The 25,822-nt window shown below is 39.8% G+C and overlaps 1 protein-coding gene across 1 annotated transcript; it reads right to left on the bottom strand.

The window, feature by feature from the left end:
• Positions 1-253: 253 nt before the first annotated feature.
• LOC134631700 (uncharacterized) lies at positions 254-13,857 on the bottom strand. The gene is made up of 7 exons (XM_063480258.1): positions 13,738-13,857; positions 12,608-13,609; positions 10,938-11,096; positions 10,704-10,767; positions 10,406-10,501; positions 10,091-10,320; positions 254-355 (listed from the first exon to the last, which is right to left on the bottom strand). Exons 1-7 carry the CDS (start codon positions 13,855-13,857, stop codon positions 254-256), a joined length of 1,773 nt encoding a protein of 590 aa, XP_063336328.1.
• Between the last annotated feature and the right edge of the window lie 11,965 nt (positions 13,858-25,822).

The raw sequence follows: 25,822 nt of genomic DNA, 5'->3' as shown, positions 1-25,822 counted from the left end.
GGTTACTTGGCACCTTTAAATAACTCTTCACTCTTGTATTTCCTGGACTCCCCTCTTTAGAATTTATTCTTTGCTTTTTTCTTTTTTTTATGGATCTAACCTCCATCCTAACTTATAGTTACTCACACAATAGTGGATTTATAAAAAGTGTAATGGTACAACTGTAATTAACATTATAATGACCTTTTTATTTGTAGCACGTGTCTCCAACCCCCATGGAGGCTTTATAAGCACTCAACATTACATTACAGCCTTATGGATGAAAGGTGCAGGATGAGGTAGTGAACACTTGGTGGCGTGAGGAGGCGTCATCTCTGATGGCTTGATGCCTGGGAACTGACAGGTTGGCCAGCAGCTGCAGGCAAGAAAGGATAGGGACAGGAGGGAACCCTCTTTGCAGAGCCAATGGTGGCTTCTTGCATGTGAGGGTGTGTGGTCTGGTTTAGCCGTGCTTGTGAGGAACATGAGTAGATGGTTCACTAATCTTTTGGGGACATTTTGTATGCTGGGGACATTGTGGATTGACAAAAACACTGAATCCAAAGACATCGTCTGTTGGATGACCCAAGTCTTCAGATTTATTTTCTCGGTGTTTTTAAGGTCAAATGAGATTTTCAGAGAAATGTCCTCTCATGTGTAACAAACCAGCTGACTTGCATTCACAGCGTGTGTGTGTGTGTGTGTGCGTGCGTGTGTGCTGGTGAGTGTGACATGTGGAGTGGCAACAAAGGCTGAGTCCATCAAAAAAAAAAAAAAGGCACAAAGAGCTTTAGGGCACAAACACACACACACACACACACACACACACACACACACACACACACACACACACACACACACACGTGCATACCTAAAAACACACACACACACAAGCACCCACCCACACAGAAACACACACTTACCAAACCCCTTCAATGTCCAGGATTCTTTGTTTTTCTTTCTTTCTCCACAGAAAATAACATAACCTACAGACACACACACATTCACAACTCTGCTGTCAGTGCGAGTGCATAGTCCAAATTTTAGTCACTTTGTTATAGGGCCTAAATACTGGGCAGGGCCTTCTTTAGCTCTCAAACATCTCTTCATGGCATGTATTCCAAAGAGACAGTCACCCACACTAAAACGAAAGCATGACAGAGTTCCTGCAGATTGGTTGGCTGCATGTTCATGCAATGAATCCCCTGTACCTGCACATCCCACAGGTGTGCTATTGGATTCAGATCTGGTGAGTGGAGAAGTTCCTGAAGCACACTGAACGCGTTGTTGTGTCATTAAACTGACTCTTGCTTTGCATTTGGTGCATTTTCACAGTGGAAGTAACCAGAACTGCAGGCCATAACATAGTCAGCAACAATGTTAGCCTGTAGCATCTGATCACTGGGTGGTCCAAAGTACGCAGAGAAAACATACCAGCCTGAACTATTGACACAAGGTTAGCTGGGTCCATAGATCTATATTGTTCATGTCAAATTCTGAGGCTACCATCTACATGCCTGAGTAGAAAGATTCCTCAGCCCGAGCTACCTTTTTTTTATTTTTTTCATCTTCAACTGTCCAGTAAGGTTAAGCTTATTCCCACTGCAGCCTCAGATTTCTGTTTTTGGCTGACCGCAGAGGAACCCAGTGTTGTCTTTTGCTGTTGCAGCTGTGCTGCGCTGCAATGCTGTCCTGTTCACCAGAGTTCAAAAAAGTAGTTAGAGGCTTTCTGTTAGCTGTTAGCGCCGGTCATTCTCCTGTGACTCCTCTCATCAAACAAGTATTTCCTTCTGCAGAACTGGAGTTTTTTTTCTTTTGTTTGTTTGGTTTAACTCATTGGATGATTGGACAGTTAAATAATTTAATAGGTATAGAGTTGTTCTAGATTTGCTGAGATAGCAATTAATGGGTATTGTGCCCTACCACATTCTATACTCCATGAAAATAGGTGTGAAAGTGCTAAACTTGTGCCAGCCTTTTGGCTTATGGCTGTGCACCTGCTCCGACTCGGTGGTGCCTTAATCTGTTGTTACACGCTGCAGATTGTTTGGCCTCTCAGTCTCGCACTGATATGATTGTGTTCGTGCATTTATATAGGTGCTTCATAGCAGCAAAGACATTAATTAGTTTTCACTGACATCTTCTTTCTCTTGGGATTTTCCTTCTTAAGCAATCAAAGTCAGAGTTCTTAAAACCAAAGTTTTAAAGACAAATTACTTGGCGGGTGATGCAATCAAACTCATTATCTCTTCAGATGAGATGAGATGAAAGTAGGGAGAGAAGTGTTTGGGACCACACAGGAAAAGACTCAGTTAGGAAAGGAAAGAGAAAGGCATATAGAAGGCAAGAAATTAATAAATAAAATGAACAGAGAGGGACATAACTGAAGTAAAGAAGGAGGAAGATGTGTGGACTGTATAGAAATGAGGCGTCACATCATGAGATCTCTTTTTTTTCTGCTTCTCTCTCTCTCACACGGACACACTCACAAGCAAACAGAGAAGTCTCTTCATGGTGCTCTCGCTGAACGCCAAACGGCCTATGTCTACAGCTATTCAAGATCTGACTTGTAAAGAACAGCTGCAAGGAGAATGCCAAAAAATGAAGCTACTGTAATGTGACTAGCATGCTGGCTCTCTCTCTCTCTCTGTGTTTGTGTGTAACACAGTGAAAAACAGAAGCATTGAGACAGGGTTACTTTATTAAGCTGATCATTTATTTTTATTTATTTTTTGGCATATAAGTATAATGAAAGCAATGCTGAGATTAGCATTTTAAAAGTTTAAAGTTTATACCCTATTTATGCTGCACTAACCTCATTTGCCCCCTTCTGTTTTTGCATTTCAATGTATTACAATGAACATCAACGAACAGTATTAACATTTTTTCTATAAAATATTGGTGCATAGTCCAAACAATATTCTCAAGAATCCAGATTTTAAGCTTTATATAATTGGTATAGTTGGTAATATTTTTGGTGTGACCACCTTTATTCTTCATCACAGTTTGAACTCTCTGAGGCAAGCTTTCTTGTAATTTCTTTAAGTAGTCTTCAGGAGTAGCTCTGCAGGCTTCTTGAAGGACAGTCAAAGCTTTTCTTTGGATGTTGGCTGCTTTTTGTTGTTGTTCTGCTCTTTGTCAAGATAATCCAACACTGCTAAAATAACATTAAGGTCTGGGCTCTGGATAGGCAAGTACATGACTGATAGTGTTTAGTTGTGTGTTTTTATGTCCAGGTGTGCTGGATTGGCAGCGTGTTTGCGATCACTGTCATGCTGAAAAATGAAGCTAATGCCAGTTGGATGGTTTCCAAATGGTATTGCATCATGGATCAAAAATCTGACTCTACTTTTTTTCATTTATAGTTAACTCAAGTCTGACAAGACATTTAACTCCAGTGGCCGACATGCAGACCCAAACCGTGACAGAGTCTCCACCGTGTTTCACACATGACTGCAGACACTCACTGTTTGTGCCTCTCTGCTGACTTCCTCCATACACGTTGATGGCACTTTGAACAAAAGATTTAAATTATCATTTGCATTCATCGCCATAAGACCTGTTGCCATATCTCAAACTTTTCTCCCTGTTTGCTTTTTCCTCAGGAATATCTTCTTGACAGCCACTCTTCCACTGAGACCATTTCTGTCGACACTTTGGCAAACAGAAGAATCAACTCAGGGCCAGATGCCTCTCTCAGGTCATTTGTTTTAGTATTTTGGAATGAAAACAGTCTGCTGACAACTGAAAGAGAAGTTTTTGTTACATTTTGTGGCCACATCTGATGCTTCTAAGAAAATTATTTTGACACCTCCCAGTTGACTTGTGCCAACTTTGTTTCATGAATTTGTGATAAAGTAGTATGGCCATATTCTGGAGGACAGTTTGATGTGAAGTTAAAGTACCTGCTCTGGCTGGTATTTCATTTCCAACTTGGTTTTTCTGTTGGAGCCTTTGCTCCCATATTGGTTCCTGTTACTGTTTGGCAACGAGGTGAGCTCGGGGTATACAGTCTTCTTTTGTTCTCCTCTGTATTTCTGTTCACATAAGCACGGCCAGTAGTTGGTACATGGTGTGCTTCAGTCACTCCCCCTCCTCTGTCTTACCTCCTCCTCTTCTTTTCTTCTTTCACCGAGGAAGCAGATGGCGTTTACTGTTGGTTATTTTCCCTTTCATAAAGGACCTACTAGATATTCTTAGCTCAGGGTCTGTGTGGGGTAAATGTGACCTTGCTAAGAAAATGACAGTGGAGTTACCATTGGACAAGTACAACCTGGAGCAGTGTCTTTTGTTTTTTGTTTTTGTTACTGCAGAACAGATCTCCATAAGAGTGTCACCTCACAAAAAAAGAATGACATTTTGTGGTCCAGGTGACGGGATATGTAAATATCTCATAAAACCCCCCAAAACAAACCCCAAACATTTCTCTGGTTTCCCCTTTTACTTCAACGTGCATTATTTTCTTCTTCTAATCTGTTGTTAGTCCTCCTCCCTCCTTCCCATCTTCTCTCTCCCTCAACCGCTCTCTCACATCCTGGGGGACCCTCATTTCAACATCATTGCCCCTCCCCTGCTCACCATTTGGTCCCTCCTGTATGCAAAGCAGGTGTCAGCCAGGACAAGGAGGACAGCGACTACCTCACAAAGAAGGCGACAGGGTCTTGGGGGCAAAAATACACACCCATACACACTCTTAACGTGTGCATTCTCCTTCTCTGTCTCTACTTTGCTCGCTCTAGGTCTACATGCATATGCACTTCACACATATGAGCTCCTTTTCTTTCACTTACACTTTCACACACACCAGCACACGCACATGGACGCACACATCTCCTGTGGGCTGGGCTGTGTTGGGGCTGGGGACAGGGAGAGCTGGAGCTGTCTGTCTGTCTGTCATTAGTATTCCAGCAGGAGGCTCCTGGCCCGGCCAGACATCTGAGCAGAGCAGCCGCAGCAGATAAAGAAGAAGCCATTAATCCACGGAAGATTACCAGGACTGATACTTTATCCCACCGTAATACAGCAATGCAACCAGACTCATTCCATTTACAATGCCGTCAGTGGAAGAAAGAGGGAAGGAGGAGGTAGAAAGGCTATAGGCATGCTCACCTTGTGGATGGAAAGATGGCAAGACACACAGTCAGCCAGTGTCCCTTCTCAAGTCTTGTGATTTGAATTTCCTCTTTGATGGGGAAGGGGCTGGACAAATGTGGCAGTGTGTGTGTGTGTGTGTGTGTGTGTGGTCTTGCATTTGATTCGTGAATGTTTCAAATTCAGAATGGGTCACCCCCTCGATCGGTGTGCCGCAGATGGTCACAGTTTCAGAAATCTAAGTTGGTCCAAAGAACAGCTGGCTTTCTATCCTACACCATGCTGTGCCTCTTTAAATCTAATATCCTTAATAAGTGTGTTTGTATGAGTCCGTGTGTGTGTGCTCAGAAAAAAGCACCAGTGGCCAACTCAGCCACACTGAGTGGCCTTACGCCCAAACAGGCTGTCACCTTTTTTTTAAGGTGAAAGTTCATATTCACAGTTGAAGCTGCAAGTCATGTGATAAGACTATCAGCACAGCCTTGAGAATATGATAGAAGAAAGGCCAGCCAGTGAAGATACAGTGAAACAGAGGAGAGAGGAACAATACAACAGCAGATGCAGGAGATTAGATTGAAGTTAGATTTATACATGCTAACTGATAAAGCCCAGTCATGGTTGGGATTTCCGGATGATAGAACAAAACTAGGCGGAGGAAGAGAAGGGACTGTTGACTCAACAAGCAGTGCTGACAGATGAGCTGAGGAGAGGAGGAGCCAGATAAAGGAGACAAAGGGATCCTGGGCCAGCGAGGAGAAAGCAATGAAACATTCAATAGAGGCAGAAAGAAAGATGAAGGTGCAGGAGGAAAGGAGAGAAATAGTGGGAGCAGAGTGTCCACCATTGGTACAGTGCTGAGCTCATGTGTCCTGTAAAAATCCAATCCTTCAGACTTGGCAGATAGTGTTACCATGAGAACAGCAGTGGGGTTATTGTGAAGAGAGAGAGAGAAGGAGGAAGTGAAAGAGAGAGAGAGCAAGAGAGACGGGGAAAGGCCAGACTTGCTCCAGCAACCATCTGTTACTCCAGCTTACGCTGGCACCGAGACCAACCTGCCTCTGGAAAGGAATGTAGAAGTCCAACCATGAGAAAGGCTGGAGCAACAAAAAAGCCCAGCACGATGTGGGAGTATTCTTTTATGTATGAATTAACAAAGATAACTTTTTTATTTTATTTTTTTTGTTCTTCAGGCATTTTCACAGAACATGTTAGAACATAAGTGCTTCAGAGTAAGAACAGTCTGTATCTGCAGTAAAATATTTTTCCTCTGAAAGTTTTATCATTTTACTGAAGATGGAGGTTTTTTCTTTTTTTGCAGTTTTGCTGGTTTTTTTTCAATCATTAAGCAACAGCACTGACAAAAGGAGTTTTTATTATTTGGCATCACAAAAGCATGCTATGTCACGATGGCAAGTGCATAATAAGGTGCTAATAAGCCACATGTGTTTCCTGCATAAAGGGCTTGTGGTCTGCAGCTGCTGGATGCTTAAGCTCCAGAGCTAGTAGATATGGCCCCAATGTGGCATCAACACAACACACTCTCTGAATGGCTTGTTTTTACTGTTAAAGATTCATCACTCCATAGGACCTGTTGCCACTCATGTTCAGTTCAGATCTTGTGTGGTTTGGTATATCTCAGCCTTTTCCCTCTGTTTTTTTTTTCTCCTTAGGAATATCTTCTTGACAGCCACCCTTCCACTGAAACCATTTCTGTCGACACTTTGGCAAACAGATGGATCAACTCAGGGCCAGATGCCTCTCTCAGGTCATTTGTTTTAGTAAGTTTTTGTTACGTTTTGTGGCCCTAGTTTTATAATGTTAAAGGGAGTCCCTCTATGGCTGGAAGAAGTTTTGAGAACAGCCAAACCAACCAACGTGCACAGATCTGATGCTTCTAAGAAAATTATTTTGACACCTCTTAGTTCTCTTGAACTTGTGATAAAGTACTACACCCACATGCTATTTTTTCTATGAAAAGTGCATAAGAAGGTGCTAATAAGCAACATGTCTTTGCTGCTTAAGCATGCAGCTGCTGCATTAGTACTAGATATGACCCCAATGTGGCATCAACACCACAGACTCTCTTGAGCGGCTTGTGCTTACTAATAAAGGTTGTAGAGAATAAAGATAGTATGACAGCTTCTTCTTCTTCTTCTTCTTGAGAAATCCACCAAAGGCCTATACTCTTATTGCTTGGAAAAAAATGGTGATGACATCTAGATGCTAATAATGATTGGGCCCCTATTTTTACCAAATAAAATGCTCATACACTTAAGGTACTTGTCTTTTGTGAATTGTAATCTGCTTCTTAAGTCTGATACTATTAATACTTTCCTGGTCTCCCAGGTATTAAATTAAAGTTTAACATCCAGGCATCCACAAAAAAGAGAATTTACAGTGTCTAGCAGAATTATAAGGAAGTTTAGCGTGCTAGCTTCCAACTAAAGATGATGTACCAAGTTCTGTCTTAACTATTTCAAAAATACTAAAATATACAGCTCTGCTGCCATAGAAAACTGAACAGCAATGATGTTTGGAGGGTTACTAAATTTGGGATTGATGACATATATATATACACATGCAGATGTACACTCATCCCCCCTCCCCCTCCAAATGCCTTCGACGCTTATTCCCTTCCGATGCTGACGGTGGATCAAGGAGACCAGCGCATTTGCTGCAGGCCCGGATGCACTGTCTACACTGGCTGTCTCTCACCCTTTACCCATCCCTGTTGCTTGTCATGTGTTTTTTTCATGTGCTATGTGCAGAGGTGTTTTTTTTCTGTTCTCAAACTGATCTCCCTGTTGGAGCTCAGTCTGGGGGGAGTTATTTTTTTTCTCCTTATCTTTCCTCATGTTGTGCATTTTCCATTGTTATACCTCTCTGACCTGTCTTCCCCATGTGATGTTTTTGTGTAATGTATGTATGGTCGGAGGGTAAGATGGCGCTGCCATTGCGTGCAATAGGTCGGCAGCCTTAACATGAAATTTCCCACTCGTGGGACTAATAAAGGTATCTTATCTTATATAATGGTTTGGTATCTGGTAGCTAGCTATCGAGCTATGGTTAGTCTAATATAAACACATTAGCATAGGAAAGGTATAGAATGAGGGCAAAATTGTTCCTAAAAAAGTTCATGTTGAGACTCTATGATGGGAAAAGACAAACGCCATCTCAAAACAGATCAAACTTCAAGAGAAAGTCCAAAAACATCCCACCCCTTAGCAAATAAACTCATACAATGTGAGAATGCAATCAAACTATTTATTTTTAGAGGGATACTTGTAGGAAACACTTGTTTTTATTAAATAAAACAAGAGAGAAGTATTAGAACAGGTTAAAAAGACAATTGCCTCAGTTAGTGCAGTAGGAGCTTGGATGTGGAAACAGGACAAATTTTTACATCCAAATAAACAGAAAATATTGAAAAGACTAAATTTAATGTGACTGCTCCATTCTACGTCTTTGTAAGTCTAAAGCAGAAGAGCTTCCTTTTCAAAAAAAGATGAACTGCTGGTTATAACTAGTGTTGTGACTGCCAAATGGATCTACAGTGTCTCCTTGGCATGCCCATAAAGGAATAGAGGTCAGTGCTTCTTTTTAAGTCATTAAGCACTCAATAAATATCTGATGTGCCTTGAATTAAAAGTTACTACCTAGACAAATGTCAAGTGCTGTACACTGTAAAAAAAAAAAACGTTGCGAAAACTTAAAAACTCAAGGCAACCCACTGCATTTACGTTTTTAGGTTCTGATGGATAACTTATAATTTTAAGTTTAGGATGAAAAGTTGCTTCAGCTAATGTTTTTGTGTTTACAAAATTAATAATTGTGCTTTTTCTTAACTCATATTTTATTGTTTTGGCAACGTATTTCCTAAAGTTTACACAAGGTATTAGTTTTAGTTTTGGCAACGTATTTCCTAAAGTTTACACGAGGTATTAGTTTTAGTTTTGGCAACGTATTTCCTAAAGTTTACACGAGGTATTAGTTTTAGTTTTGGCAACGTATTTCCTAAAGTTTACACAAGGTATTAGTTTTAGTTTTGGCAACGTATTTCCTAAAGTTTACACAAGGTATTAGTTTTAGCTTTAGCAACATATTTCCTAAAGTTTACACAACATATTTCTTTTTGTTTTGCCAATTTCCTAAAGTTTAGAAAAAGTATCTTTTATAGTTTTCTTGAGGTGCTCCCTGTTGTAGCAATGAATGTTTACACAGTTGATTTTCAAGTAACTTTGTTCAAACACAACTGCACCATTGACAATGTTGACTTTTGAGATCAGCCATTTTTAACATACTGACAACATTCAGCCACAAATAAAGTCCTTTCAAAAACACAAAAAAGTCAAATTTTTGTAACAAATGTTACTCATCCAATTTTAAAGGTGTGGTATTGTCAGACAGAATATCAAACCTATCTTGATAGATAGTCACTAACAAACAGATTCAAAACATCAGATGGCAGGATGTGAACATCTGGTATGTGAATATCTGGTTTCCATACAGCAAACAACTTTCAAACAATTTTTTCCACCACTTGTCTTTTATAGTAATGTATCAACACTCCTCTCTCTCCACTCAATTTCCTCTGAAGTTCAGTATCGCACCACATTTGTTATTAAACTAATACAAAAGTACCTAAAACCAGATTATAAAAATTGTTTAAAACAGTTCAAGTTAGAATAAACCCTTTCAACATTGTATAAAAACTTGTTATACATGAAATCTGCAATCAGTCATGCAAGCTACATTAAGTAAAGTTAGAACAGAAGAGATTGATTCAGAACTTTCTGCACCTTACCATTTTCTTAAAGCCAGAAATTAACTTTTTTCAGAGCAACTTACCACGAAACCCAAAAACTGTAAATCAAAACAAATTGCTGCATTCTGTTTTACACAAGTTGCATTTGAGTTGAACATGTTCTCAAATAGGTTAGACTTTGGTTAAGAGCTTGGTTTTGAAGCTTCTTATCCTCTGGGAACAGGTAGATGTCAACTCCATAAAAATGTGTTGCACAGCTTCAAATGTGTACTTGAGTTCTTTGGGAAACTCCATGTTGAGCCCATAAAGTAGGCCAAACAGGTAGGCAAAGGCAGTAGGAAGGTCTGGCAGATCATCAAGAATAATGTCCTCTTCCAAAACAATGGCAGTGTTGATCACTGTGGACTGCGAGTTGGGTCCCACGTAGTCCTCCAGAACAGTGAGGATGCCCACCGTAACGCCTCGGGTTGCCCTCTCAACTGGATCTGTATCCTATGCAAAATAAAAAACAACAGTACATATAAGTCTCTGAAAACCAAAACTGAAGATTGAGTAGATTTGCATGCTCACCAGACATGTTAAGAAGAGTTTGGTCTTGTCGTCGCGAACAAATATCGGTAACCCTTCCAAACTGATGGTTCGTCGATGCTGGACTATGTTTGAGACCTAAAACAAGGAAATCAAATAAGACTCAGTCTCATTTATAAACCTACCATTTTGTTTTTAAAACACATTAAGTGTTGTTGCTAAAAATACAGCCTTAAGAAATAAGATGTTGAAATTAGTTATTCCAGATACTTGCTCATGGTTTTGTCAGGTTTTTTTTTTTTTTAATAATTTTGATGTGCAAGAAATGTAGCACACTTACAACATTTATAACAAAAAGTGCCATGAGTGGGATGAGAGTTGAACTGTCTGTCATGACCTGCCATCTGCCAAACACACAGCGCTGCTTGTTAGCTTATAATCCCATTCAGGACACACTTTCTGAAAACTAACAATTTTTACGTCAATTTACTAAATATTTAATAAAGTATCTTTCGTTACAGTGGGAACTTTAGGTTCCTCATAAACCAGACACAAATACATTTTTATATATTACCTGTTCATCAAACTTCTGCAACAGGGAATCCATGTCATTGCGGAAAGCAGCTTTTCTAACTCGATACAGCTTAATCAGCCGAAGTGAGTAAGTGTCGAGGGCAGTCATGAAGGTCCCCATGAGATCCTTGGTGGTAATGCGTGAGAATTCCGCACAAATCTACAAAGCAACAAAAAATATATAGAAAACTTTTAAAGGTACATTATATAAAAATGACATTGTTTTCAAATTTGGTTAAAACAGCTTAATTTCAAAACATTTAGTTAGTCTCGGTTGATCTATTGGTCAGGTCTTGATTGGATTTTTTTCTTCTCTTTTACTGGTAGTACAAATTCTAACGGACACATTTTAGGGAAAAAAAAAAAAAGAAAAATCTGATCGGCAGATTTTACATTAAGTCTATAGAATACCTAATCAAATGTTGATTAGACAAAATAATGGTTTCAATTGTTACAGGATGCATTGCAGAAAATAAATAAATCAATAAATTGTATTTTAAATTCATTGCAAAAAGTTCATTAATTTTATGTAGGAATGAAGTAAGAACAACATCCTGTGGTCAAATTTGGATAATTTCATAACACGCAAGTGACTTTCTCAATCCTGTTCTGTGAGTTTCATGGCTGTTGCCTGCTAAGGGTCAGCACCAAAAGATTCTAGATGCCCAGTGAAGACAAGTCATTGCGGCGACCGTGGTTCAGGGGGTTGGGAAGCTCATCTGTAACCGGAAGGATGCCTGTTCTGTCCCCCAGCTCTCTCTGTCCTGGTCATTGTGTCCTTGGGCAAGACCCTTTACCCGACGAGCAGTTGTGTAAGCATTTCACTGCATATCGTACTGTGTATGACTGTGTATGTGACAAATAAAAATTTGAATTTTGAATTTGAATTTACTGCCTACTGGTGTTGGCCAGAGGGGCCAATGGTGCGATATGGCAGCGTCGCTTCTGTCAGTCTACCCCAGGGCAGCTATGGCTATAACTGTGGTTTCCCTCCACCGATGTGTTAATGTGAGTGTGAATGAGTAGTGGAATTGTAAAGCGCTTTGGGTGCCCAGCAAAGAGCGAAATAAATTCAATCCATTATTATACACAGTAAGTTGACAAGTAAACAGATTTCACTTCAATAGAGTTGTTGGTAATACCAAAATTAGCTTCATATTTTTAGAGCCAACTATTTTTTTATATTTTACCATTAGCATTGTTAGCTCAACGGTAGCCTTCAACCTTTTCTACAAGACATTGGAGTGATACAAACAGATGCTTGTCAAGGGCACAAGAAATGGAGCTCACGTTCATTTACTCACCCAGACAAGTTTCGAGGCATTTGGAGTTGTTCAAAAGAAATTTTAAAGGTCCTATATCATGTAAAATCAACTTTTTGGAGCTTTTAAACACATTTTAATGTTATTTCCTTATATTAAAAACCCTCCAGAGTGGTTTTTGGCTTAATTCAGGCATTTCTTAGTCTCAGTGAATCCTTTCCCCATAACCGTGGCTCAGCTCTCTCCTGCAAAATGACTGAGTCGTAACATTGGGATTAAAATTTCTTTCTAACAACTAAAATGCCTTGAAATTTGTCTGGGTGAGTAAATGAATGTTTTCCATTCTAGAAATAAGACCACACTGAAAAAAAGGGAAGTTTTCCTTTAAATATTTAAGAGATTATCTTACCTGTTCTTTCAAGAAGAGAGCTGGCCATCTGAGCTGCATTTCCTTGACCAAGGGCTGCGTCTCCACAACTTCTTTCCTCCTGAGAGAGAATGTGATGTCCATCTTTTGGGTGATGAGTGCCATGTTCTTATCCCTCTTCTTCATTTCATCTTCCAAAATGCATCTTTCATTTTCAAGAGACTCATCATTGTAGTTTTCTGGGGCATCAGGGATAAAATTGACTTCACCTCGCTTTGGTTTCTTTAAGGAAAATCTACTTGATCCACTGTCATCTTCTTCCCCTCTTCTTTCTCGATTGACTGCAACTTCACTACATCCAGCTTGACTTAGCTTGGAACGGTAGTTGCCAAGCTTGAACTTAATGCTTGTTGCCCAACCATCATATCCTGTGCCATTGCCGGGCTCTTTGAGGCAGGGATGTTTAGAAACTAGCTCCTGGGCAACAGATGTTATTTCATTCTTGTCAGGGTAGGCTTTGATTGCAAACATTTCTTGTGCCAGCTTGTCTAGAATTTCCATCTTGATGTCTCTTGTTACACTTAAATTTGCCCCTGCTTTCTCATATACCTCATTGCCCTTGCGAAGTTTTAACTCTACATCATAGGAAAAGATTGGGATAGGAAATGGATTTGGCCACTGTGAAGTGCTACGCATGTAGGTCTGGGTGGATGAGGATGGGCTGAAAGAAGATGCTGAACTCACACTGGCTGTATCAATAGATGAGATGGCGCTATGATCAGATGGAGTCTGTGGTGGCGAGGCTGATGCATTTTCCTCCCAAATGAGGTGCAACACTGCCCGTCCAGCGGGTAGCTCATTAATATCCATCAGGTTGCAAAGTGCGTTCCCAAAATCTGGGTCTTCATATTGTATTGCAAAGTCACCTTCAAGTCCAAGCGTTGCTTGTAGTTCATCTTGAAGCTGCTTCACAGATTCTGGAACAGTGGACAGCTGGATTTTTCTGATAAGTTTTGGACTGACGTAGACTCGCAGTAACAGGGCCTGTGAAGACAAACCAAAAAAAGGGCACAATTCTAAATAATTAACAAATTCAAAGTAATCAACTGAAAACTATTTAAGAATAATACATACCATCGCTTTCAATGCAGGAGGCACGTAACAGGTGTCACCATCAGTTGTCCAGCTACGCAGTATTCAGCTAAAGGGTGGTAATCATTCAAATCTTCCTGGTCAAGTATTTCCAGATCTTTGTAGCTGCTGTCAAGCCGATATGATCTGTAATGTTCCATATACCAAGAGGAGAGCTTTGTAGCAACAAATGACACTTTCCCAGAGTCTACCAAAATGTTCAGTATCTTGTAGAATTCAGGCAGTCCACTCAGTTGTCCTGATGAAATGATCATGCCTTTGACATACTGGGTCCCATACAGATAAACACATTTAGCAAATGACAGAGCTTTTACCTGTGGATATTTCAGTTTAAGCACTTCTGAAGATTTTCATTCAAGAAACAGATGTCAACTGTGTCAATATTATCAACATGCAGACTTGGTTTAAAAAGACTGTGACCATCTAAGAAGTATGCCATCATTTGTTGATGCTTTGAAGAAAGTGTTAGTAGTATATTCTTAAAGCATTGGACATCATGCACAGTTTTCTTGAAAAAGTTGTGCTTAGATTCAAATCGAACAGTCCACAAATCAATTAAGGGACCAAAACAACGCACAAGATGACTATAATGTTCAATATAGTGGTGTTTTGGCTTCAAATTAAAATCAGGAAAAGTCTCTCAGTAGTCGTCGATGATCCAATATTTTGGTGTCCAAGTACTCACATTTTTGGAAAGGACAGGATACAGTCTGATGTTTTTTAAGTGCCTTAAAATATGTGAAATAAATGTATGCTGTGAGCAGTTTTCCTTAAATTCACAAAAAAAAAAAAAAAAAAAAAAAAAAAAAAAAAAACACAAAAAAATGTTGAGATCTCCTGCCTTTTCTTAGCCCTGTTGTGTGATCTGCTGAGGTGAGACTTCAATGCCCCTCGTGTCCTAAACGAACAGACGCAGTCACTGTAAACACAGGGCAAATGAAATCCTCTTCTATGTCGTAGCTGGTGATGCCTTAAGAGTACTTCTTGGCTTGAACAGACAAAAGAGCAGAACTGGCACTGCATACAAAAACTATAATGAGAAGAGAGGAGAGGACAGTGTCAACAATTCAAAAGAAACCTGAATTAATCTCAAATTACCAAAGTTACATTACCCGATTATGTGTTTGGGGGTGGGGGGGAGGCGCTCCTGTTCCTTACCAACTCTTCATCAGTCTTTCACAAATCAGGACAAGCAAGCAGTGGTCTGGAGTTGGCTTTTAATTCTCTAAATAAATAAAAATAGCAATTAGTTTTAAAATAAAATACCAGCTTCCTGACATTACTTAAGAATGTTTTTCTCCTGTCCTAATTGTTTTGGCTCAGTAAAGTGAGCTGATTCTGCCTTGTAAAATGCCACGCAAAACAGTGTAAAACAAATAATTTACAAAACATACATTACATCAAATGTTTAATTTATTAAATGTTTCATTTATTAAATTTATTAATAACAAATTGTATTCTACATGGAATGCACCAACAGTGTACTGGGATGTATTATGTATGCCAAGGATAATTTTGTGTGATTGTCATTCTAAGTTGTAAAACCAAACATTGGATTGAGAGTATGAGTGGGATAAAACTCCTAAAGCATTTGTTTAAATTATCAGTGCATTTATTAATGATGCTCCATAAATAAACCAAAATGTTGTTTTTGTGCATAACAAAAAGCTCACAGTTGTGCAGTCAAAATGTAAACTAAAAGATGCTGAGCATAATAACAAAGACAGATTTCACAGCTGCTCTGTTTCCAAGTTCTACTGCGCAACTGACAGCCTTGAGTTTGAAATCCTCTTTGTAACCATGTCTCTTACAGGTGCCATTTATGGTCCCTACACACATAATACGGTAAGGCTCCTCGGTAGCCGTAATGCTCCGACAATCCATCAAGCAGTGCAGCTTCATAGATGGTAAATGGACTGGTTCTTATATAGCGCTTTTCTACTCTACTCTGAACACTCAAAGCGCTTATACAACTAATTCATTCACCCAATCACACCCATTCACACAAGCACTTCTTCTAAGCTTAGTGCTAATTATCCAACATTCATACACATTCACACTCCGATGGATGCATCGGAGAGCAACATGGGGTTAGTATCTTGCCCAAGGATATTTGGCATGCAGACAGGAGCAGCCTGGGATCGAACCTTCTGGTTAGCGGCTGAACTGCTTTGCCACCTGAGCTACAGCCACCCCATAGCTTACCAAAGTCGTACCAAAACATTTGACAGATTTTTTTAAACTGTGTACCACATAAAATTGGTTCGAGGTCAGTAAGCACAACCAGAATTCATACATAAGGCACAATGTCGATTTTTGAGAAAATGAAAGGATTTTAAACCGTGCGTCAACGCGTTAGCCCGGTTAGCTCGTTAACCCTGCCCAGCCCCACACACGGGGTGATCCGCGGTAACTAGTTAACGGAGATTTGCCCCTTTAATGCAGTTATGGCATTAACTTTACGCTGACAGCACTAAAATAGTAATCTTCAAATGTTTTCTTTTTACCGACCAGCTCCTCTTTGATAGCTGCTGTGTCCATCTTGTTGCCTGCAGGTGAAGCGATGGGGGAGGGGGAGTTGTGTTCAGTGAAGGAGACAGCCGAGGCGGAGTAACGTTGCGTAAAGACAAAAGTGGACGAAAGAGAGGCAAACTTGCGGCTCCACAAGTATAATTATAATGTAACATGGACTATATCATATAAACGATATTGTTACATCTCATATCTCGTATAAAAATATATCAATACATTTAGAAACTCGATATGTCGCCCAGTCCTAATCACTTGTTCATCTGTTTTGTTCCAGCTTCATTACTGGATGCACAGTTCTAATGTATCTGTGTTTTTTACGTTATTTAAAGTCTGTTTGATATGACTCTTGCAGACTCTAGTAGGCCTTCGTATTTAAAATACCCCCATATTTACTGCTCTGTAGCTGCTTCTCTGAGCTTCCTCTCCCTCCTGTTTCCTGTTTGTGTGTTTGGTGGAGCTTGCTGGCCGTGAAGACTCCACCACCCTGTTCACACAGAAACTAAAGCACACATTTTATTGGCTAAAAGTGATAAGAACAAATTAAACGACCTGGCAGCGGGTGCCCCCGAAATTTATTTATTTTTAAATAGCGGCGGGGGGTTGCTGCCGTTGGTCATGAGCGAGACAGCCTATTTTGTTTCGTTCGGTGGTATGGCGGCCACAGACTGCACTTCATGAAATACACATAGGGGGTGTCGCGGAGGCTTGTCAGATATGAGCGCGCCTCTTTAGTAGCGATGTTTGTCGGATTTTCATTGTTTTGTGACATGGCACATAGTTTGTGGCATGAAATCTTAAATGATATAGTAAACACATAACCAGAAGCCGCAAGGCTTCTTAGCCTACAAAGTAATGCTATGCTAAGTTTCGGAAAAATACGAAGAACTTCAGTTGTGATATTTCTAAAAGACAAACTGAGACTGTTCAAACATATACTGTCTGATATAATAAAAGAAACATTACTTGCCTTTAGAAAGTTGAGATGAACGATCTATCCAGCTCCTGGTATAAAAAGCATTACGTTCTCATTAAGGAAGACAGACAGCCAGGTGGCTTTCAGTCCTTGCAAAAGCGCAAAGTAGACCCCGCATTATCCAAAAATATGAGATGCGCATGCGTGCTAAGGCACAGAAAGGCGCCAACAGCTTCAACTCATGTAAAACTTGAATTCATTCATTTTGCCAGCAATAAATTTCATCTGAGACCAACTTTTGCTCCAAAACGTTAAAGGATTAGTTGAAACCCTTAATGTATTTGAGTTTATGGGGCAACTCAACTTTTATTGTTGAATTGTGAAAGAAATGACTGTAAGCTCAACAATTGCAAGTTTGATTTTTTACAGTGTAACCCTTTAATTTCACCTCAAGGATGACTTACATTAATATTCTTAAAGCGGCACAAAAAACCTTCACTTTTCTTTTAACTTCAAAGAAGATGAGTGGTAATGATAGAGCCCAGAAACTCCAGCGTGATTTCAGCTCTTCCAAGCTCCTGTATTTATAGTCGTGTATTTCCCAGTGGTATATTTCTCACTTTCTCCCACTTGTTTTCAATCATTAATCCTGACTATCTTGGGAACAGATTTTTGCTCATGAGTCACTTCATTTTGTTGCTCTCCCCAGTATCAATATAGAGCCAGACAGCTTATGCATGTAAATACCAACTTGATCTGGATAAGATCAAGTAAAAATGATGATGATTACATGCTTTAAGAAAAAAGCATACCCAGCAGTATCTCACAAGACAGAATGAGTTTACATGGACATCTTTCATTTGAGTGAAATGTGATTTTAAATCAGCTTTATCAATCAGAATTATCTGTCAGAATTGTGTTTGTTTCTTTTTATAATTCTGAATTTTATTAAATAAAATGTGTCGTCTAATGTAGTGTTGTAGCAGGGATATATCCGTCTTCAGTTCGGTTTCCTATGTAGGGAAAAATAAACAAGAGTTCTTGGAAAGAAATGGTGCTATAGAAATAAAATTCTGATCTGTTCACCTAAAAGTAAAAATGCCACTGGATGTGAAAAATGAAAAAGAAGCACACCCCTTTTTTACTCTACGGTTTTATTTATCAGGACATGACAACAAAAATCATGTCAGCTGGCTTTAAAATGATTTAAACACAACCTCTGATCAACATAATAATAAAACAAGAGAATAGAAACTTTATTTCAACCTAAATTTTAATTCTAATCCAGATAGATTGGAAATCTATCATGTGGAAAACAAGCAGAAAAAAAAAACCAAAAGGATTTTTCTAAAGGTTATTGGTCTGGACTTTGACTGGGGTCATTGCAACACGTTGACTCTTTGTTATCAGCCATTCTGCTGGTTTAGCCCACGTTTGGCTGTCAGACAGATGGCCTCACATTTGAATCCAGTATGCGTTGGTTTACAGAGGAGTTGATGGTCAGCCTAATCACTGCAAGGTTGCCAGGTCCCCTGGCTCCAAAACAAGTCCAAACTCTTTACCCCTCCACCACTGTGTTTGACAGTTGGTATGACATGTTTGTGCTGATTGGGCTGGTTTTGTGCAATTGGACTGTCACATGTTTTCACATGTTATACATGTTAACTGAGGCATGTAGAATCTATAGCTCTTGGGTTTCTGCTGATTGTGTGAGCATTGCACGGTCTGGCTTTGGTGTGAATTTGCTAGGACATCCGCTCCTGGGAAGATTGGCAAAACTGTACAAAGATGGACTACAAATTGTTTGGAAATGGCCATTTAACCCTTCCCAGATTGATGGGCAGCAACGTTTTGTTGTTTTGCTTTTTTAAGATCACTGCTCATGTCTTTCATCTTTGGCATTGTGTTAACACACAGCTGAACACCCTTGGACAGCAAACGGCCAAAACCTCTACTTCAGCAGAGATGGTCACGATTGTTCAATTAAGATTAATCAATTGTATTTAATTGCCAGCACTTAGCTGTTACATACGCTCTTAATTCCTGTGGAAACACTAAGAGTGTCCTAAATTTTCAGTTCTTCTGCATTTTGGCTCAGTTTTTGCTGAATAAATAATGACACAGTGTAACACAATATGTTATGTTAACATTTTTTAATTATATTCTGATGCATAAAATGTTAAAATTGAAAGGTGTGCTTCAAAGGTCACATGAAATAAAAAATACCACTGTAAAGATATAAACAACAGGAATTTTATTTTTAATACATGTTGTTGTCAACTGGGATAGAGGTTCAGGAAAAATAAAGCCATTATAGAATCTGATAATTTGGTTACTATGGAATTTTTAAGCGATCCCTTTCCCACCTGCTAGATTCTTTTGAGAGGTAACATAGAATTCCTTCCATTTCTATGTGGGTGCGTTAATTTTCTGGTCCATATTGCAAAAATGTCACCAAGAAAAAGCTAATATCGTGAAATCAAGGTCCAAACTGCTGATCAGATGACCAGCCCACAATACGCAATAATTTTAATACATATTTCAAACAATCAGATATAAGACATAAGTAAATTGTTAAATTAAATTGTTGTAATTTAAAAGTTTTAAATTTCCAAATTAGAAAAGGATAAAAATAAATGTAAGTGAACAGCTTCATTTAAAGAAATTTCAGTTTTGTTTGGTTAAATTAATTCAAGCTGATGTAATTATATTGGACCTTTTCACAGCTGTCTTGTTAAATATGATTGTAAGGTAACGACCGTATATTATATATACTAGGAATAACCGCTCATCTCTGTTAGTTGCTTGTTCTTCTTACATTTACAATAATGGAACTCATTCATTTAATCCCAATTTGCAAATCACCACATGATCTTCCACAAAGGACGAAGACATGGTCACCATCAATCCTTATTATTACAGCAATATTTTATTTCAGACAATACAGTCTCCTTTTCAGTGATCTAGTTTTTGAGGTCTCCAAGGAAGAAGTTCAATTCCCCATCCATCTGTGACCTCCACAATTAACTCAGCGACCAATCATATTAGAGAGTGATGGAAGTGGATGTGAGCCATTCAGAACTCTTGAGACTGTGGGCCTTTAATACTTTATCATCACTGTCATTATCAGACATAGACTTCAATACTCAGTGTTACTGGGTTGAACTGACGCTTAAAGTATTAGAAGGGAAAAAAGGGGTTTCTTCACATCACGTGTTCATTTGAATTATCATTATTATTATTATATTGATGCTATCATCAGCAGTCATGTGGATCCTGCATTGTAGTACTGTATTAATTATCCACCATGAGACCTGAAAGAAAAGATTTTCCCTTTATATTATGATGTCAGTGAAGCTGTGTTGGTGTGGAAGGATTGATATTTTTTATCTGCTCTTATAAGCCTCATACTGGTTTTGATCATCTCTTGATTTCTGTTACTCGTGACTCTATTTTTAATGAAATATCTGTGACAAATATTAGATAATATATAAATCACTGCTGGCGTTTTTATTCAGAAAGAGGAAAGCATTACACATAACCTGAAGTGCACTGTCCCATGATTTATGGTACAATTCCACACACTGAGACAGATCCTTATGAGGACACACGCAACGTCTTCCTTCTGAGTGTTTAACAGAAAGCCCACAGCCCAAGGAGCACTTCACAACGACTGCCAAAAGAATCCTACTTCAGAAAAAAGGAAGGGTAGAAATGGAGACTATTTTTGCTACCTGTTGAAGATCAGGCTCTGGCTGCTTGGCTGGGGTCACATAGCTTAGGGAAATTAGAAAAAAGAAGCTGACAAACAAAGAGGCTGACTGACATCCTGCTCGAAGGTTTCAAAACTCTTCTTATTTTGCTGTCCTCTGTGGCCCCCTTGAACACTGACAGCACAGTGGATGCTGCATCCTGTTGACAGTTTGTTCAGGACCGGTTAATCCTGCAATTTCAGCCAACTACACTGCTCAATAAAATAAAATAAAATAAGACTAAAATAAAATAAAGTACAATAAAATAAAATAATAAGTTAAATTAAATAATAAGTTCACTGATGAAAGCAGGTTCACCCTGAGCACATGTGATAGATGTGAAAAGGTCTGGAAAAGTTGTGGAAAAGGTTATACTGTCTGTAACATCATTCAGCATGACTGGTTTGGTGGTAGGTCAGGGATGATATGGTGATATGGGGAGGCATATCCATGGAGGGATGTACAGACCTCTACAGGCTAGGCTGTGGCAACATTGAGTTTTGGGATTAAATCCTTGGACCCACTGTCAGACACTCTGTTGGAGCAGGGGGTCCAGGGTTGTTCCTGGTGCACAATAATCCAACTATGTACATATGACGAGAGTATGTAGGGAATTCCTGCATTGACTGGCCTCCATGCTCACCTGACTTGAATCCTCTGGGATGATTCAGTCCATCTGACAGCTTGCACCGGAGACTGTCCAGGTGCTCGGTAATGTCTTGGTCCAGCTCTGGGAGGAGGTCCGCTGGGACCATCCAGATCGTTTTTTCACTTTGATTTTCAGGGTCTCTTCAGCCTTCCTCAGGTTGATCATCTTCATTTCCATCAAACGATGTAGCATCCTTTCATTTCTAACATATTACCCAGTTCATATCAGTGTAGATATGCAGCATGGTTTTTTTTCCTATTGAGATTTAGGAGATTCAATGTATCCCATGGAATTTGTTTTTAATGAGATGGATCTATTTATTTATTTCTATTTGCATGTCTGTTTCAGCATTTTGACATGTCTTCTTGTGATTTATAACTTTGCACATTGCCACAGGACAGTTCAGCTGCACTAATCCACCTTTTATTTTGAACATAGTTCTGTCTACTAGTGAAAAAATGCTTCTTTGGCTCTTGACCTCGTGTCTTTGAAACATTTCCTGCATTATCGTGGGACCAGAGCAAATGTTATATCTCCTCCCTACCTCGTTTAACATCATCTGCCAGTGGCTCCTTATTTAGTGGGCTGTGAAGTGGATTGTGGCATATCTCCACCTCCCACAGAAGGTCATTGATTTCTTCTTGGGAAATACTTCTTGAGTGAGTGTGTATGTGTGTATCTCTGTGGGGGTGGGGGCACACGGTTTCATCAGGAAATTGCCAGGGTGCAGCAGTTTGCAGTGCTGTTTTTTGTTTTTTTTCTCTTACAGGTGGACAACATAACGCTGCTATTTTGTTTTCTATGTATGAGGATACCCAAGACATAAAGAACTACTACACTTTGCTTAAACGGATATGGTTTCTGTGGGTACCTACAGGATGTGGTTTGGTGGCTTTGTTTAGGGGCAGAACGTAAAGAATTTCTTTTTGACTTTCAGATTTCTTTCTCTAAACGCAAAGCTTTGCATGCCTTCCCCAGTGAAAATCATGATTTGGTTGTTACTTTCTTTTCTAAATTCGCTAATGATGAGGCAATTTAAGTCTTATTTGGTATTGTTCAACTTCTCTACAACTGTTTGGTCGAGAGAGAGTTAATAAGGTCATGACTGAACTCATATATATCCTTTGAGGTACATTATGGAGCTATGATTTTGGCATTTTGGCTGTAAACCAGCTAGTTTTGTTAGCAAGAAGAATTCAAGTGGATTGAAGCACCATTTAAAACACACCTTCAGGCTGTGGAAGGGCTGTATGACCAAGAAGCAGAGTAATGAAGTGCTGCACCTGGCCTCCACAGTCACTAAAGACCCATATCCAGTTGAGATGGTTTGGAATGACAGAGTTAAGGAAAAGCAGCCAACAAGTGCTGGGAACTGCTTCAAGGAGAGCATTCCAGGGAATGACCTCAAGCTGCTCGACAGAATGAAGAGTGAGCAAAGCTACTCTGAAACATCTATATTATACAACCTTTTCAGTTTATCGTGTTTACTGTACTTGTTGTTGATGCAGTTGTGAGATTATGTCTACAGTAGATTGTTTTAATATATATGCAGCACTATACAAATAAGTATGTTGCGTTCAGAAATGTTGACAGGTGCTGCATGTATACAGTACACTCATGGGTCACTTTATTAGGCCTATCTAACTGTTGTTGCTGACCCTTTATGATCCAGCAGGATAACGCACCATGTCACTATGCTCAGATCATCTCACTGTTTTTTTGAACATGACAGTGAGCCCATTGTACTCAGATAGCTTCCATAGTCACCAGATCTCGAACCAATAGAGCACCCTTGGGTTGTGGTAGAATGGGAGATTCACATCATAGTTGTGCAGCTGACGAATCTGCAGCAACTGTGCGATGCTGTCAAATCTCTGAGGAATGTCTTCAGCACCTTTTTGAATCTATGTCACAAAGAAGTGAAGCAGGTCTGAAGGCAAAAAGGGGGCTGACCCTGAAAGGTGTAACTGATGAAGTGGCTGCTGGGTGTAGATATTAAAATGCCCTTTTCTTTGTCTTTATTGGTTTCAGTATTTGATATATTGTGTTCTAATGCCAATTAAATATTTGACGTTTAAGTTATTTGCACAGATTTGTTTGTTTGGTTTTGTTTGGTGGTTTGTTTTGTTTTTTTTTGCATTTTACACCCCTTATCAGGCTGTGTAAACAGGATTGTACCTAGCTCATCTGACTCAGGCATACATTTGTTTAATTTTCAAAGGTGATAGTGCAGGTGGCAGACAGGTGTACAAGTACTTGGAAAAGGCAGACTGCGTTTCTGGCCAGTGGGCATGTTTGCAGATACGGCTTGGGTATGCAAATACTCTGACTTCTATTTTAATAGATGAATGAAAACTTTTACTTAGGGAAGTCTAGTTTGCATTTTTCACGCCCTGTTTTGTCTGTGTCCCAGCAAAGAAGAGCAGTGCTTTCCTTTGCATCACAATTCAAACTAGGATTCTTCGGCGATGGCTTCAGAAAAAAAAATGTCTGCCAGAGCAACCTTCTCACAAATAGAGATGCACACGCACGCTCCTTAATAACACCACCTGCGGTCAGCACATCTTTTGATTCTGAGCCCGATTTTCTCTTCTCACCCCATAATCTCATCTTTGTCCCACAATGCTCTTCCTGCCTCTTCACCTCATCCTGTTTCCTTTAAGCCGAGAACATCTCAGACTTGCTTTGAAATCAGGAAATGAAAGAAAGTCTCAGTATTTGGCAGAGTGAGGAACCATTCTTCCATAAACACTGTATGATAAAGGTTACAGAGTCACAGTAAGAGATAGAGCATCACTGTTTTTCAAGAAAGGGCTTATTCCCATTGGTGGATGGCTTTCTCCCACCGAGTAAAGCTCCCGGTGAATGATACGGCCTGTCTGTGTTGACAGGGTGCAGATAAGGAAGTGCCCTCAGGTATTAGTTGTCATTCCTTTTCACCAGGAAAAGGAGCTGAGAGTAGCTACCTTATTTCTTCCCCCCCCCCTTTCTCCTCGGCGGAGCACCTTTTCCTCCTCTTTTTGGATGAAAAGAGAAATTCACAACAACAAAGCCTTCCACTCTCATTAAGTCAGCGGCAAAGCCAAGCACCACCAAGGAGCACAATATCTGAGGCAGATGAGTAATCCCCCCGCTCAATCTAGAAGCTGGCACAGAATTTCAAATGTCCATAATAACTGCCGGAGAAGGAAGTTAGGGACGTAGACACACAGACACACACGCACACACGCGTACTGTGATGAAAATAAATGTGTTATTGACCATTAGCCCACTGCAGCAGAGCAGAACTAAAATGTCCTTCATTTCAGAATGTCACACTGTGAGTGTGAGTATGCGAATATTTGTGCTTCACCGAGGCCTCAAAACCCGTATCTTCAAAGACACAGACCTTCACTACTGTCAGATTTTTGACCATTTTAGCGGCCGGAGCTTTTAAGATGACATTTTAATAAACGATCGGGTCAGGCTGCTTGGACAGAATTAACTGCAGCGTAAAGAGATGACTCTGCCAGTACGGCTTCTTCTCACACAGTGTAGCGATGCATTTCGATACTCATTTTCCTAATTTTGCATATGGAACAGCAGACGGCAGCTATAGCCGGTGAGAGGACAGGGCTATTGGTAAAGCCATTTAGCTTCTGCACACTTTGGAAATATGGAGCTGGAATGCAGCGATGAGTCAGCTGTTTTCTTGCTGGAGGAATGAATCATTCATCATGGCCGCCAGCACGGTCCAGGACTGGGATGGAGGGTCGGTGGGGTGGGCGGGGGGTTGAAGGGAGGACCTGATGGCAAGTTCATCTGCTGACTCTACATGCAGCCCTTGAGGATGGTAGCAGTAACTGATGGCTCCTGAATGCAGCAGCTATGGATGGTTCAGTGATAAAGAAGGAAGCTGAATCCAAGATTGAGGTTGTTTTTTTTTCATAGTTTTTGGTATTTGCACCTTTTTTACCCCAGTTTTATGAGCAAAGGTAAATGTTTTTCCACTTACCACTGTGCAGACATACTCTTGATTTATAGAAAAAAAATCTAATTAATAATTACTAAAATAAAATATTTCAATCTTGGGAAATTAGCTAATTCCACCTCTAATGATGAGGATCAGGCACCAGTAGCCTTGAGGAAATTTAGGAAAATTAATTTCTGATCTCCTGCATGAAATTTAAATGGATCAGCTGCTCATCCATCATCCAGACCAGCACGCACTTTTCACCTTGCTATTCTGATACTGCATCCTTATTTGGCACTAAAGCTTT

This window comes from Pelmatolapia mariae, linkage group LG7 (genome assembly GCF_036321145.2).
Source record: "Pelmatolapia mariae isolate MD_Pm_ZW linkage group LG7, Pm_UMD_F_2, whole genome shotgun sequence".
NCBI lineage: Eukaryota > Metazoa > Chordata > Actinopteri > Cichliformes > Cichlidae > Pelmatolapia > Pelmatolapia mariae.
This window is presented reverse-complemented; position numbering and strand designations above follow the sequence as displayed.